This window comes from Melanostigma gelatinosum (genome assembly GCF_949748355.1).
Source record: "Melanostigma gelatinosum genome assembly, chromosome: 5".
NCBI classification, from domain to species: Eukaryota; Metazoa; Chordata; class Actinopteri; order Perciformes; family Zoarcidae; genus Melanostigma; species Melanostigma gelatinosum.
The window spans coordinates 8,812,880-8,826,206 of record NC_136638.1 but is presented as its reverse complement, the minus strand read 5'-3'; the positions used below and the strand labels follow the sequence as shown (position 1 = coordinate 8,826,206).

The 13,327-nt window shown below is 40.4% G+C and overlaps 1 protein-coding gene and 1 long non-coding RNA gene across 3 annotated transcripts; both read left to right on the top strand.

Moving 5' to 3' along the window:
* The first annotated feature begins 1,249 nt into the window (after positions 1-1,249).
* On the top strand, positions 1,250-3,777 carry LOC306777137. 2 transcript variants are annotated; one of them, XR_013771963.1, is made up of 4 exons: positions 1,250-1,655; positions 2,829-2,942; positions 3,022-3,184; positions 3,289-3,777. It is a non-coding gene; the product is annotated as an uncharacterized lncRNA (long non-coding RNA). The 2 variants fall into 2 exon arrangements; XR_013771964.1 differs by lacking the exon at positions 1,250-1,655 and having other exon boundaries at positions 2,638-2,942.
* Positions 3,778-5,701: 1,924 nt separating this feature from the next.
* Positions 5,702-12,635, top strand: LOC306777334 (uncharacterized protein). Its single transcript, XM_079268406.1, has 8 exons — positions 5,702-5,820; positions 6,510-6,632; positions 6,842-6,947; positions 7,367-7,437; positions 7,536-9,534; positions 9,681-9,839; positions 9,930-9,977; positions 11,907-12,635. Exons 2-8 carry the CDS (start codon positions 6,510-6,512, stop codon positions 12,140-12,142), a joined length of 2,742 nt encoding a protein of 913 aa, XP_079124532.1. The 5' UTR covers positions 5,702-5,820; the 3' UTR covers positions 12,143-12,635.
* Positions 12,636-13,327: the final 692 nt, after the last annotated feature.

Sequence of the window (13,327 nt, the reverse complement as noted above, 5' to 3'; positions counted from 1 at the left end):
CAGGCGAGCACTCCTCCTCCAAGACCCGTTTGAGAAGAGAACTTTGAGGAGATTCTGCAGCTAAAGAGCTGATATCAGATCAGCCTGACCTCACAATCAGACAGCAGACTCGCGGGAAAGGGAAGCAGTACATGAAGCTTCTGTACTAGCTGTACACCAGACAGGTTTGGCTAGCTGGATGACGTCATGCTAATCATTTATTTAGCTTTTTAAAACAACTGGGCCGGATCCAGCACGGACAGTTACAGGAGTGAGGGATGAGGTAAGGAAACATGAGAACACCAGGGTAGGGAGTGAGGGATGAGGAGGTAAGGAAACATGAGAACACCAGGACACACATGAGAACTCTGTCAAGCTACATATTGGACAAAGTGAACATCTTTTATTCTACATAGCTGTCCTCAGTCTCATCTGCTTAACTTAGTCATGGAGGCATCAACATGTAATAGAGATGTTAAATTAACAGTGAAAACTCATCATAGCTTAATTTAACATCAGTATTCAGAATTACACTTCATGTTTACTTCTCCTGATCTTTACCTCCTATAACAAGGTCCATAGGGGCATCTCAATAAATGAACATGTTATATTATATTATATAAGTGTTATTCACTGATTGTTTTCGTGTTGGAATACATGTTAAATATTTAACTGCCAAGTAATAATGCATGTTTTTGCATGAAATCAAACTGGGATGTTTGCTGAAATTGATAGGATGGCCCTACCTAGAACATTTTCCACCAGCCGCCACTGCTACTACCGCACACAATACAATAGAGTGTAGGGTGGAAAACAAGCACTTAACATTGGCAGTTGTGGTTTGCTACAGTGCCAGGTGGTTTGGCGCTCACTATGTTGGTTTAAATGTTAACACGCTGCTTTGAGGGGATTACATAACAATTACAGACCCCCCCCCCCCAGGTACCAAACAACACACATACATATTTTGAAGTCATTAGAGGCCAGTTTGGGGTTTTCTGGTTTCCACTTCTATCTCTGTATTCTCTCCTGACAGGGAGGCTAATTCACCTAACAGCTGTGTGTGTGTGTGTGTGTGTGTGTGTGTGTGTGTGTGTGTGTGTGTGTGTGTGTGTGTGTGTGTGTGTCTGTGGATATGTTATGGCTGGACTGTTCACCTGATTACACACCAGCATTATGAGAACTTAGTTGGTATATGCGGACCATGCTGAGGTCCTCATAAAACAAAGAGTGTAAACTCCGTTATAAGTGTCTAAATAACATACAATCTCTTTTTCGTGGAAAGTCCTTTTTTACCAGCAGCCCTGATTTCTGATCCTCATAAAACAAAGAGTGTAAACGCCTTATAAGTGTCTAAATAACATACATTCTCTTAAGTCCACCTTTACCAGTTGACCTGATTTCTGTGTATCCCTGTGTATAGAACAGCGCCTGCTATCGGCTTGACCATGCTGGTGCAGTTTCATACACATTTTGATACACAAGTTAAATTTCGCGGGCTGGTTTTACGTCGAGGTACGTCGGAGTGACGTAGGGACGTCACGTCCTGGTTTTCCCGCGAGGGAGGGACGTCGGAGCGATGTAACGTTACGGACATCAAGTCCAAGGAGCCCTTTAATCACAGACAGGCATGGAAGAGACGCATGGACTCATGGAGGATTAGACACCACCACCAGGTAAGCATTTTTATTTGTATGTATAAAACGGAGCTCGCAACAGGTGAGACTGGAGGAGATGAGACAGTGTGAGGTGAGATATGATGGCATGCTTTGTGATTTTTAAGGGCAGTTGAGTCATGTGGTGTGCTAGCTAGCATTAGCGAACAAGCTAACATTAGCTGACAGACGATGTAGCGAACATTAGCTGACACACGATGTGGCTCAACACTGGCCTTAACAATGACAACGCACGAGCTAGCGAACGAGCGCAAACTAGCGTGTTAGCGAGCTAGCGAGCGAGTGTTTTATTATAAAGTCTAATGGCAGAGGGCATGAATGTTTTTCTGAATCTGTCCTTGTGACAGCGGAGCTGCATGAGTCTGTTGGAGAAAGTGCTCCGCTGTCCCTGCAGGAGCTGGTGGAGAGGGTGGTCCGGGTTATCCAATATGATAATAGTGCGATAGTGCGTTTACTCTGTGCCTGCAGAGAGGACAGTTAATCTTAGATGGTCTAATGATATTCTTAAAAAGTGAAGCAGTGTCAATTACAAATATGAATGGAGCAGTTATGCATTTTCTTCATATTTTTTAAGATAAAATAATCCTTTATTCGTCCCTCAGTGGGGAAATTACAGGATTACAGCAGCATTGCTCACAAGTAAATAAAATAAAAGATACAAATCAATTAATATAATAAACTAAACAGTAAAACAGTAATAAAATAAGACGGTAAAGAAGAGTATTAAATATACCAGTATATACAGAATATACAGACGGATCAGGTAAATACTTAAACATATTGGATATTGCACGGATTAGATAAGATATTGCACCAGGTGAATGAATTAAAGTGTTCGTGTTCAGTGTTCGTGTTCAGTGTGTTAGTGGTCCACCGAGAGCAGTTTGTTGTGCAGCCTGACAGCAGCGGGGAGACTGAAGGAGCTGTGCAGAGCTGCGAGAGTGTCCTGCATGGGGTGGGAGGCGTGGCTCATCAGGGATGAGAGCTTCGCCATCATCCTCCTGTCTCCCACCACCTCCACAGTATCCAGTGGACACCCCAGCACGCTGCTGGCCTTCCTCACCTTTATCCCAGTATATTACTGGTTTAAATGGCTATACAATGTTTTCTGAACATGCATGTTCTACAAATAAAGATGATAATCCTGACAACCATCTTCTTTGGTAATTTCAGCAAAAAATATGCAACGGCGAAGACGTATAAATCCAAAGGATGATGCAAAATTCTACACTGACACTGGAGCGGACAAAGTGGGACTTGATGTCAAATACATCAATGCCTTCAAAGGTAAGTTGAATGTTCTGATTTTGTAATCATGATTTAAGTATGAATAAACTTGACGGATATTTTTCTGTGTATGAAATAGGTCGCGGCATCTTCACCTGTACTCCATTTGAAAAGGGAGAATTTCTCTTAGAATATAGAGGTGAACTGATAAGCAAGCAAGAATGTGAGCGGAGACAGAGAATCTACCACAACAGCCTTAAGGTTTTCATGTTTGAGTTCCATTTTAATGGCAAACTATGGTGGTGCGTATTATGTCAATGCTTAGTCCAATCAAAATTAAATGACACATTGCCTTTATTTTATATATTTACTGTTGTGAAACTAATATTCACTTGTATTTTTGTAGTGTTGATGCAGCAAAAGAGGATGGGTCGCTTGGAAGGCTTGTAAACGACGATAATCGAAACCCTAATGGCAAGATGAAGTACGTAACCATCAAAGGGAAGCCCCATCTGTGTTTGTTTGCAGCACGAGACATCAGTCAAGGAGAGGAGATCACCTATAATTATGGTGACTCAGACTGGCCGTGGAGATGCAAGGTAGTCCAAATTTTACTTTAACACAACTCGTGCATTCTTCTTGTGACTGTGCGTCTTGAGGCTCATACGTGACGTCATTCGTTGCGATCCTAAAGCTGCGTTCACACCAAACGTGACGCGAACGCACCTTGAGAACATTCCTCAGACCGACATCTTCCACAACACTAACCTGCAGTTTGTATCCACTTCTCTGTAGCATTTGTTAGCTTGTCTTGCTTTAGTTTATCTATACTTTTCCCATATAAGAACTATGAAGGCAAAAACAGTCATAACTTTCACATAATGTTACACAAGAAGCACCCAGTCTTCAATAAATATAGATATGATAAGACCTTTTTTTCAGGGTCTTGATAAGGGAATGCCTCTGGAAATGTTTGGTGGCCAAAACATAGTTTTAGCAACAGTAGGATTGTTTCTCTCATTAAAACTCCAAATAGTGTCTGTAATGGTACATTACAGTTTCTCTCTGTTCATTGTCCTCCTTTTTTGCCTGCTACAGATGATAACTGAGAGTGAGCTGATTGAGACTGCTGAGAGTGAAGCGACTGACAAGGTTGAGACCTCTGAGGATGGCCTGACTCAAACATGTCCACAACTTGATCCCCTCCACAGGGTTGAAAAGGTAAACTTAAGTTTAATTACATTATTTATGAAAAAACATGAAATCATGTTTCATTAGTGTGTGTGTGTGTGTGTAGTCTCCTCTTATGGTTTATAGAGACGGGTGGTATATGAGGACATGAGATATTGTCTAAATATACCAATATGTTGGGTGTGTGTGTGTGTGTGTGTGTGTAGTCTCCTCTCATGGTTTATAGAGACGGGTGGTATATGAGGACATGAGATATTGTCTAAATATACCAATATGATGGTTGTGTGTGTATGCAGCTGCCTGACTGTCGTATGTTTTATTGGGACAGCCATCTCATTAAATGCTTGTCCAAGTGTAAGTCAGTATTGTTTGTGTGTGTGTCAAGCACTTTGTTTTTTAAGAATATTTGCACAACCTGCATGTGATATGTATATCTGTTTAACTAATCAATCACAGCTAATATAAGAACTATGAAGGCAAAAACAGTCATAACTTCCACATAATGTTACACAAGAAGCACCCAGTCTTCAACAAATATAGATATGATAAGACCTTTTTTTCAGGGTCTTGATAAGGGAATGCCTCTGGAAATGTTTGGTGTCCATAACATAGTTTTAGCAACAGTAGGATTGTTTCTCTCATTAAAACTCCAAATAGTGTCTGTAATGGTACATTACAGTTTCTCTCTGTTCATTGTCCTCCTTTTTTGCCTGCTACAGATGATAACTGAGAGTGAGCTGATTGAGACTGCTGAGAGTGAAGCGACTGACAAGATTGAGACCTCTGAGGATGGCCTGACTCAAACATGTCCACAACTTGATCCCCTCCACAGGGTTGAAAAGGTAAACTTAAGTTTAATTACATTATTTATGAAAAAACATGAAATCATGTTTCATTAGTGTGTGTGTGTGTAGTCTCCTCTCATGGTTTATAGAGACGGGTGGTATATGAGGACATGAGATATTGTCTAAATATACCAATATGTTGGGTGGGTGTGTGTGTGTGTGTGTGTGTAGTCTCCTCTCATGGTTTATAGAGACGGGTGGTATATGAGGACATGAGATATTGTCTAAATATACCAATATGTTGGGTGGGTGTGTGTGTGTGTGTGTGTGTAGTCTCCTCTCATGGTTTATAGAGACGGGTGGTATATGAGGACATGAGATATTGTCTAAATATACCAATATGATGGTTGTGTGTGTATGCAGCTGCCTGACTGTCGTATGTTTTATTGGGACAGCCATCTCATTAAATGCTTGTCCAAGTGTAAGTCAGTATTGTTTGTGTGTGTGTCAAGCACTTTGTTTTTTAAGAATATTTGCACAACCTGCATGTAATATGTATGTCTGTTTAACTAATCAATCACAGCTAATATAAGAACTATGAAGGCAAAAACAGTCATAACTTCCACATAATGTTACACAAGAAGCACCCAGTCTTCAACAAATATAGATATACCTTTTTTGCAGGGTCTTGATAAGGGAATGCCTCTGACAATGTTTGGGGTTTTAATGAGAGAAACAATCCTACTGTTGCTAAAACTATGTTTTGAACACCAAATAGTGTCTGTAATGGTACATTACAGTTTCTCTCTGTTCATTGTCCTCCTTTTTGCCTGCTACAGATGATAACTGAGAGTGAGCTGATTGAGACTGCTGAGAGTGAAGCGACTGACAAGATTGAGACCTCTGAGGATGGCCTGACTCAAACATGTCCACAACTTGATCCCCTCCACAGGGTTGAAAAGGTAAACTTAAGTTTGATTACATTATTTATGAAAAAACATGAAATCATGTTTCATTAGTGTGTGTGTGTGTGTGTAGTCTCCTCTCATGGTTTATAGAGACGGGTGGTATATGAGGACATGAGATATTGTCTAAATATACCAATATGTTGGGTGGGTGTGTGTGTGTGTGTGTGTAGTCTCCTCTCATGGTTTATAGAGACGGGTGGTATATGAGGACATGAGATATTGTCTAAATATACCAATATGATGGTTGTGTGTGTATGCAGCTGCCTGACTGTCGTATGTTTTATTGGGACAGCCATCTCATTAAATGCTTGTCCAAGTGTAAGTCAGTATTGTTTGTGTGTGTGTCAAGCACTTTGTTTTTTAAGAATATTTGCACAACCTGCATGTGATATGTATATCTGTTTAACTAATCAATCACAGCTAATATAAGAACTATGAAGGCAAAAACAGTCATAACTTCCACATAATGTTACACAAGAAGCACCCAGTCTTCAACAAATATAGATATGATAAGACCTTTTTTTCAGGGTCTTGATAAGGAAATGCCTCTGGAAATGTTTGGTGTCCATAACATAGTTTTAGCAACAGTAGGATTGTTTCTCTCATTAAAACTCCAAATAGTGTCTGTAATGGTACATTACAGTTTCTCTCTGTTCATTGTCCTCCTTTTTTGCCTGCTACAGATGATAACTGAGAGTGAGCTGATTGAGACTGCTGAGAGTGAAGCGACTGACAAGATTGAGACCTCTGAGGATGGCCTGACTCAAACATGTCCACAACTTGATCCCCTCCACAGGGTTGAAAAGGTAAACTTAAGTTTAATTACATTATTTATGAAAAACATGAAATCATGTTTCATTAGTGTGTGTAAGTGCAGTTGCCTCATATGGTGTATATGGAACAATTACAGTTCCTAAAAGAAAATTCTGATTCAGAAGGTCAATTGGAAAATGTAGTCAACTTAGTAGATGTCAATGTAAAACTGTCAGAAATAAATTATACTTAATTTTAACAGTGTCAAAATCATCGCCTGGTGTGCGCAACAATATCCTCCTTGGACAAGTGTGTTCATTGTGTGGGACCTGTATCCTCCTACAAGTGGATTGGCTATGAATGCAGAGGTGAGATATTTATTGAATTGGTACAGAGTTTGTCTTAGGGTATTGGGTCGGTATATTTGCTGTTCTAATGTACAAACCATTCAACAATGAAACACTGATGACAAATAATCCTTGGTTCACAACATAGGCTAATATATCAACTAGTTCTCAAAATTGTAGGATGTGTAAACATGTGTTATGATGAAGTTGAAGTAGTTAAGAGTGTGGGATATCATTCAGATTACTTAAAGGTGTTTTATTTTGCTTCATTGGCACTGACAAGATTTGTTATGTTTTAATGCTAGAGGTTTTTCTCCAATGCACCTGTTATTACACTTACAAGTGCAAACATGGGCATCAATTATCTCTTTAAAAGGGAGACTTTTTGAATAAACATGTGGTATTGAAACTTTGTACTGTATATTCAAAATGTCTTACAGGTTGTTCAGGAGTCTGGCATAAATCCTGCCTCAGAAGAATTAAAAATGATAACTTCCAATACTCATCACAGGTGAGTTGGACACAGAAAACAGAGCACATATGGTTTGCTGAACTCTTAACTGTCTGTAGCTGTCCATCATCATGTGAAATCCTTTGTTTTCTTACCAGTTTCTGGATCAAATATCAGATGATGATAAGTGCATGTCCGATGAGGAATACATACCAGACTCAGAAACAGAAGATGATGATTCAGATGCAAGCATCCCCATTATGCCTAGTCAGTTGAAAGCCGAACAGATTCAAGTAAAACCAGTACTACCTGATGTTGGAACATCTTATGGGTCAGACACGAGCGTCCCAGTTGTGTCCACTTCAGTAAAAGGTTTCCCACCTCTTGAAGATCACATGGTTGCCAATGCTGCTGAAACATCTGATTCATTGAATCCTACCAAAGACTCAACAAAGGAAAAGTGTGAAGTTGCGCTTCACGAACAACAAGTACCACATCTGACTATGACCAAAAAGAATTACTGTTATGTTTGTGGTAAGCCACAAAGCAAAATTTCCCGCCATTTGAAAACACACAAGACACATGCTGAAATTGTAAAAGCATTTTCCCTCCCTGAGCACTCAAAAGATCGCAAGATATTAGTAGAAAAGATGAGGAATAAGGGAAATTTTAGACACAACACTAAAGTTTTACAAGATGGAACAGGACCACTGAAAGTGAAAAGAAAACCAAAGGCTAAAGCACTGGCTGGAAAGTTTATTCACTGTATGTACTGTCAAGGCATGTACATTCGTAAGGAACTTTGGAGACATGCCCGCAGATGTCCCTTTAAGCCAGAAAACAAAGATGAAGAACCTGGGAGAACCAAAGTACTGGCTTTGGCTGAAGCTCAAGAATCTGCACTCTGTCAGCAGATCTCAAGTGGAGTGTGGAGGATCCTTAGTGTCATGAAACAGGATGCGGTTGCCTCAGTTGTGCGAAATGACCTCACCATTATTAATTTAGCTCAGTCACTCTATAACAAACATGGACAAGATCCTACCAAGTATGAGTACATACGACAAAAGCTCCGTGAAGTGGGGCGTTTGTTGCTATGTCTGCGCGAAGACTTCTCTGTACATAACCTAGAGGAGGCTGTTAAACCTGCTAACTTCCAGAGGGTTGTGCAAGCTGTAAAGAAAGTTTCAGGTTTTGATGAAGAAAAACACTCATACGCAAGACCAAGCCTCGCGCTGAAATTGGGACATGCACTTCAGAAAATCGGTGACATTGTTCATTGTAGGGGCCTCATGGCAGAAGATGAAGAACTGATCAAGTCCACTGACATGTTCAAGAAGCTGTACACCACCAAGTGGTCTGAGATGGTGTCTCACAGTGCCCTGAACACACTGAGTGACGCAAAATATAACAAGCCATCAACATTACCCTTCACTGAAGATGTTCAGAGCCTTCATCGGCACCTCGAGAAGTCTGCAGAAACTGCCTTTTGCAACTTGAAGGAGAAGACCAGTACTCAGAACTATGCTCAACTTGCAAAGAGTACACTTACACAAATCATTGTGTTCAATCGAAGACGTGCTGGGGAGGTTTCAAAAATGCGCCTCAAAAGTTTCCATGAAAGAGACGATACAAAGCTTCATGAAGATGTTGCCATGGGGTTGTCGAAGACTGAACAGAGACTGTGCAACTATTTCAGCCGAATCGAAATCATGGGAAAAAGGGGCAGAAAGGTTGCAGTTCTGCTCACACCAAGCATGATGGATGCTCTGTCACTCCTTACCAGTAAAAGAACAGATTGTGGTGTTTGTGCCACAAATGTCTTCCTGTTTGCGATACCCAACTCGATGAGCCACTACAGGGGACAGGACTGTTTGCGTGTTTATGCAAGCGAGTGTGGAGCAAAGCACCCCGAGTACCTCAGGTCGACACAGCTCAGGAAACACGTCGCCACACTCTCACAAGTCCTTAATTTGAAAAACAATGAACTTGATCAGGTTGCAGATTTCATGGGTCACGACATCCGTGTTCACCGGGATTTCTACAGATTATCAGTTCCCACAACACAACTGGCCAAGATTTCCAAACTGCTTTTATCGATGGAGAAAGGGAATCTTTCCAGCATGCAGGGAAAATCACTGGATGAGCTTGAAGTGGACGGTTTGTAAAGAAATTAACACTTACAACACACCTGATACTGTTTTAAATTTTATATATGCTGCCATATAATAAGCAAAAATATTTCCAACTTTGATTTGTTTTTATGTGCAGCTTTTCATGCGAGAACTACTAATACTATTTTCCAGATGAAATTGCATTCAGCGGCACTGAAGACGAGGACAGTGGGAGCGAATCCGATAACTGTGGCACAGCAGGCAGAGCATCAGAGTTTGGAACTAGCGAGCCTGTAGATGCTACATCTGACTCTACAATCACAGAGCAGGTCCATGACTTTGAAGATTCAGGTAGGTTCCCTCACTTTATACTTGTCGCTGTTCACCAAATGTTCTTTAAATTCAATTTGAAACTAAAGTATTGTGAAATTGTGTGTTTAGCAGGAACAGTGTCGTCCACAGTAACTGAGACCGCCCCTCTCTCTGAAGGTAAGCCAAGTTTGATGGTAGAGCACCTTTTAAAGTAGTTACATTAGACACAAAAAGGCATTGATGCAAGGTATAGAAGAAAGAAAAGGCAAAATGAGAAGACATACGATTTAAAAAGAGTGAGGAGCGCCCAAGTAGTTCACGCTAAAGTTCACTTTCAAGAAAAATGCAAAATAAATATTTTAAAAAGTGGTATGAATATATATATCTCTATCTATCTATATCCCTTAATTCATTGAAGATGGGATTGAAGATTGTGGTAAATATAACTAATACCAGATCTGTTAAAAAATGTATCATTATTTATAAACTAAAACATAACATGACCGTAGTGAATTTCATTCTACCCGTTTCAGGCACACATACGAATGAGTCTACTACACTCATTGGACCCATTTAAATGTTTCACCCTGATTTTCACTGTGACCAGAGACTCCTGGTCTGGTAAGAAAATTGCAGGCTTGACTAATCCTATTTAAAATATGTTGTAGTCCATACATATTTATACAGTAACCGACTGACTCACTTTTTATTGTTTTGTCTCGACTCTTGGAAATAGCTTTCAGCGGGTTTTAATAATAGTTTTAAGGTTTATCAGAAGCCATAACATTCACAATGGCTAATAATACTTTATGGAAGGATTTTGAGAAGGAAGTTATCACGGCAACAAACCATTATCATTCATGTACAAAACACATTAATCTCATCCAAGGAGACCGATGCATTTTACCAAATTCCGCTGCTTTCGATCTGCAGTCTCAGGACAGACACAAACCGTTAGGTACAAAACGTTGTAGTAAATAGCTATTAGTACCAGAAATGCTGGCACTTATTTTGCTGGATGAAGTGGCATTGCTTTTCCCCTCTGTGCTAGCACCGACACTAAATCAACACAGCTTGCCTTTTTCCAGAGCAGACCATAGTCTGAAGATTATGACTAATATTTTCAAGGTCAATATTGAACTTTCAGGCCCAATTCCCACTGTTAATCCAATGTGGATGTTAATTCAATAATTTTTTTAACTGTGAATTGGATCTTAATTAAAGTTCCAGTGTTGATTGTTCATTTATTTCTTGTTCTATGCCAAATATATGTAAAACAATATCAATATCCAGGTAACTTTCATCAAAATCCCCATAAAGTCCCTTTCTTTTCTCAGCAAAACAGTTTCAAATGTTTGAAGTCTTCAAAATGTATCCGATCAAACAAAACTTTGAGCCACGAAGTAGCCACACCAGTGATATCACCTTTTTGTTGATCTTGGTAACAATGTGGAGACAGACAACAAGAGATGTGCATTTGAATATCGGTGGGAAGAAAATGTACTTCCGCCGGTCTGCGTTGTCAGTGGCTCAGCAGAGAGCTCTAGGTACCGGTCATCTGCATGTACTGGCTACGGTGTAGTGATACTGTGCTGTTTCAAAATCTGCAAGGTTTCCCTTCCATCTCTCTACCAACTGGTGAGGTGTGTAAAGCCAACAGTCCTCTGTAGCTCCATATCATGCTAAACTCTAAGCCTGCCCACTCTTTAGCTGTCCAATCAAATGTGAAGAATTTGATCCCACTTGTTACTGTACACAGCTCAAATATTCTGTTTCATTGGAGATTGCGTCACAGTATAGAAGGTAAATACGCTTCACTGAGACTTTTAACTCAACATTGTTTTTTTTCTTTAATTTCCAATCTAGTGTGTTAGAGTACAGAACCAAAACAACAGAAATGGTTTCCCTCATGCACTGTAATGAGTTATCTATTGAAATATAAAAAGGTTCAGCCACTTTAAAATGTTAAAGATGTTATCACAGTAATTTGTTGTAAGTTTTACTGCTTAACATATTCCTAAGTGTCCGTACTTGATTGCTTCATTTTGCCAATACATTTTGTTTTCTGTTTGTGTGATCGTCTTGTCTACTTTGTATATCTTCCAGGAAAAGATGCTGGGTCCAGAAGAGGGACAAAGAAAGCGTGGTCCAAGGCTGAGGTTGCAGCAGTAATGCGGCACTTCAAAAATCACATTCGTAAAGGTCACCTGGCCTCCAAGAACGAATGCAGTCACTGCAAGTTGGTGGAAGGACCAGTCTTGGAACAAAGAACTGTGCAAAATGTCAGAGACTTCGTTCGGAATCGGGGAACAGCTGAAAAAAGACAGTCACAGAAGCTGTAAACAAATATCCTTTTTTGTTATTTTGTTTTTTTTGGCAGGAAAGTTAATGTTCATGTGTTCTCTCTCGTTCTCTCTTTCTTTCTCGCTCTCTTTCTTTCTCGCTCTCTGTCTCTGTCGCTTTCTCTGTCTCTCTCTCTTTCTTTCTCTCTCGCTCTGTCTCTCTCCCTCGCTCTCTGTGTCTCTGTCGCTCTCTCTGTCTCTCTCGCTCTCTCTGTCTCTCTCGCTCGCTCTCTCTCTGTCTCTCTGTCTCGCTCTCGCTCTCTCTCGCTCTGTCTCGCTCGCTCTCTCTCTCTCTGTCTGTGTCTCTCTCTGTCTGTGTCTCTCTCTCTGTCTGTGTCTCTCTCTCTTTTTCTCTCTCTGTCGCTGTCTCTTTTTCTCTCTCTGTCGCTGTCTCTCTTTCTCTCTCTGTCGCTGTCTCTCTCTCTCTGTCTCTGTCGCTCTCTCTTGTTCTCTTCGGTTTGTCAAGAGTTGTTTACAAAAAAATTAAGTCTGTGGCCTGAGTTTGAACTTAATAAACTTGACTGAATGATAAAGCGCCCCACCTCTTGTTTTTTTTCATGTTAAATGAAAGCCAGATATTGAAGCCAGGTTCAGGCACTCGCTGATTCTCTCTAGATAGATAGATAGATCTATCTATACACATACTGTCTCACTCTGGAGGTGGCCAACTTGCATGCCTCCAATTTGGTCATCTATTAAGATTAGTTTTGATATTAAATTAACTGTTCCAGTAATGCTGTGTCCTGTCAGGTGTGTGTATTTATGTTAATGAGGAGGGCGGGCTTATTGTCCCTTTAAAGACCCAACAGTGTTTTTTTGGTCCTCATAAGTCACACTTTTGTCAAAAATAGAAATGTCTGCCTATACCACAATAGAATTAGGTTGCTGTGTATTGAAGTTGTTTTGGTTGTATCTGAAATCTAAAGTGAGCTGAATTTTTTTCAGATTTTTTGAAGTGTTTTAACCGAACTGCCAAAGCTGTGGGACCTCAGGAAAGGGTAGTCCATCCAAACCACAACCGGGCCTGTATGGCGAAAAAGTCCGCCTATTACATATCCACCAGTATGTGTGTGTGTGCCTGCGTGTGACATTTGTAACAGGAAGACAGGAGGAGGATGCCCTAAGGGTTGACCTGGATCTTGATATGCTATTGATATTCACGCTCCTTCCTGATCTGACGAATAC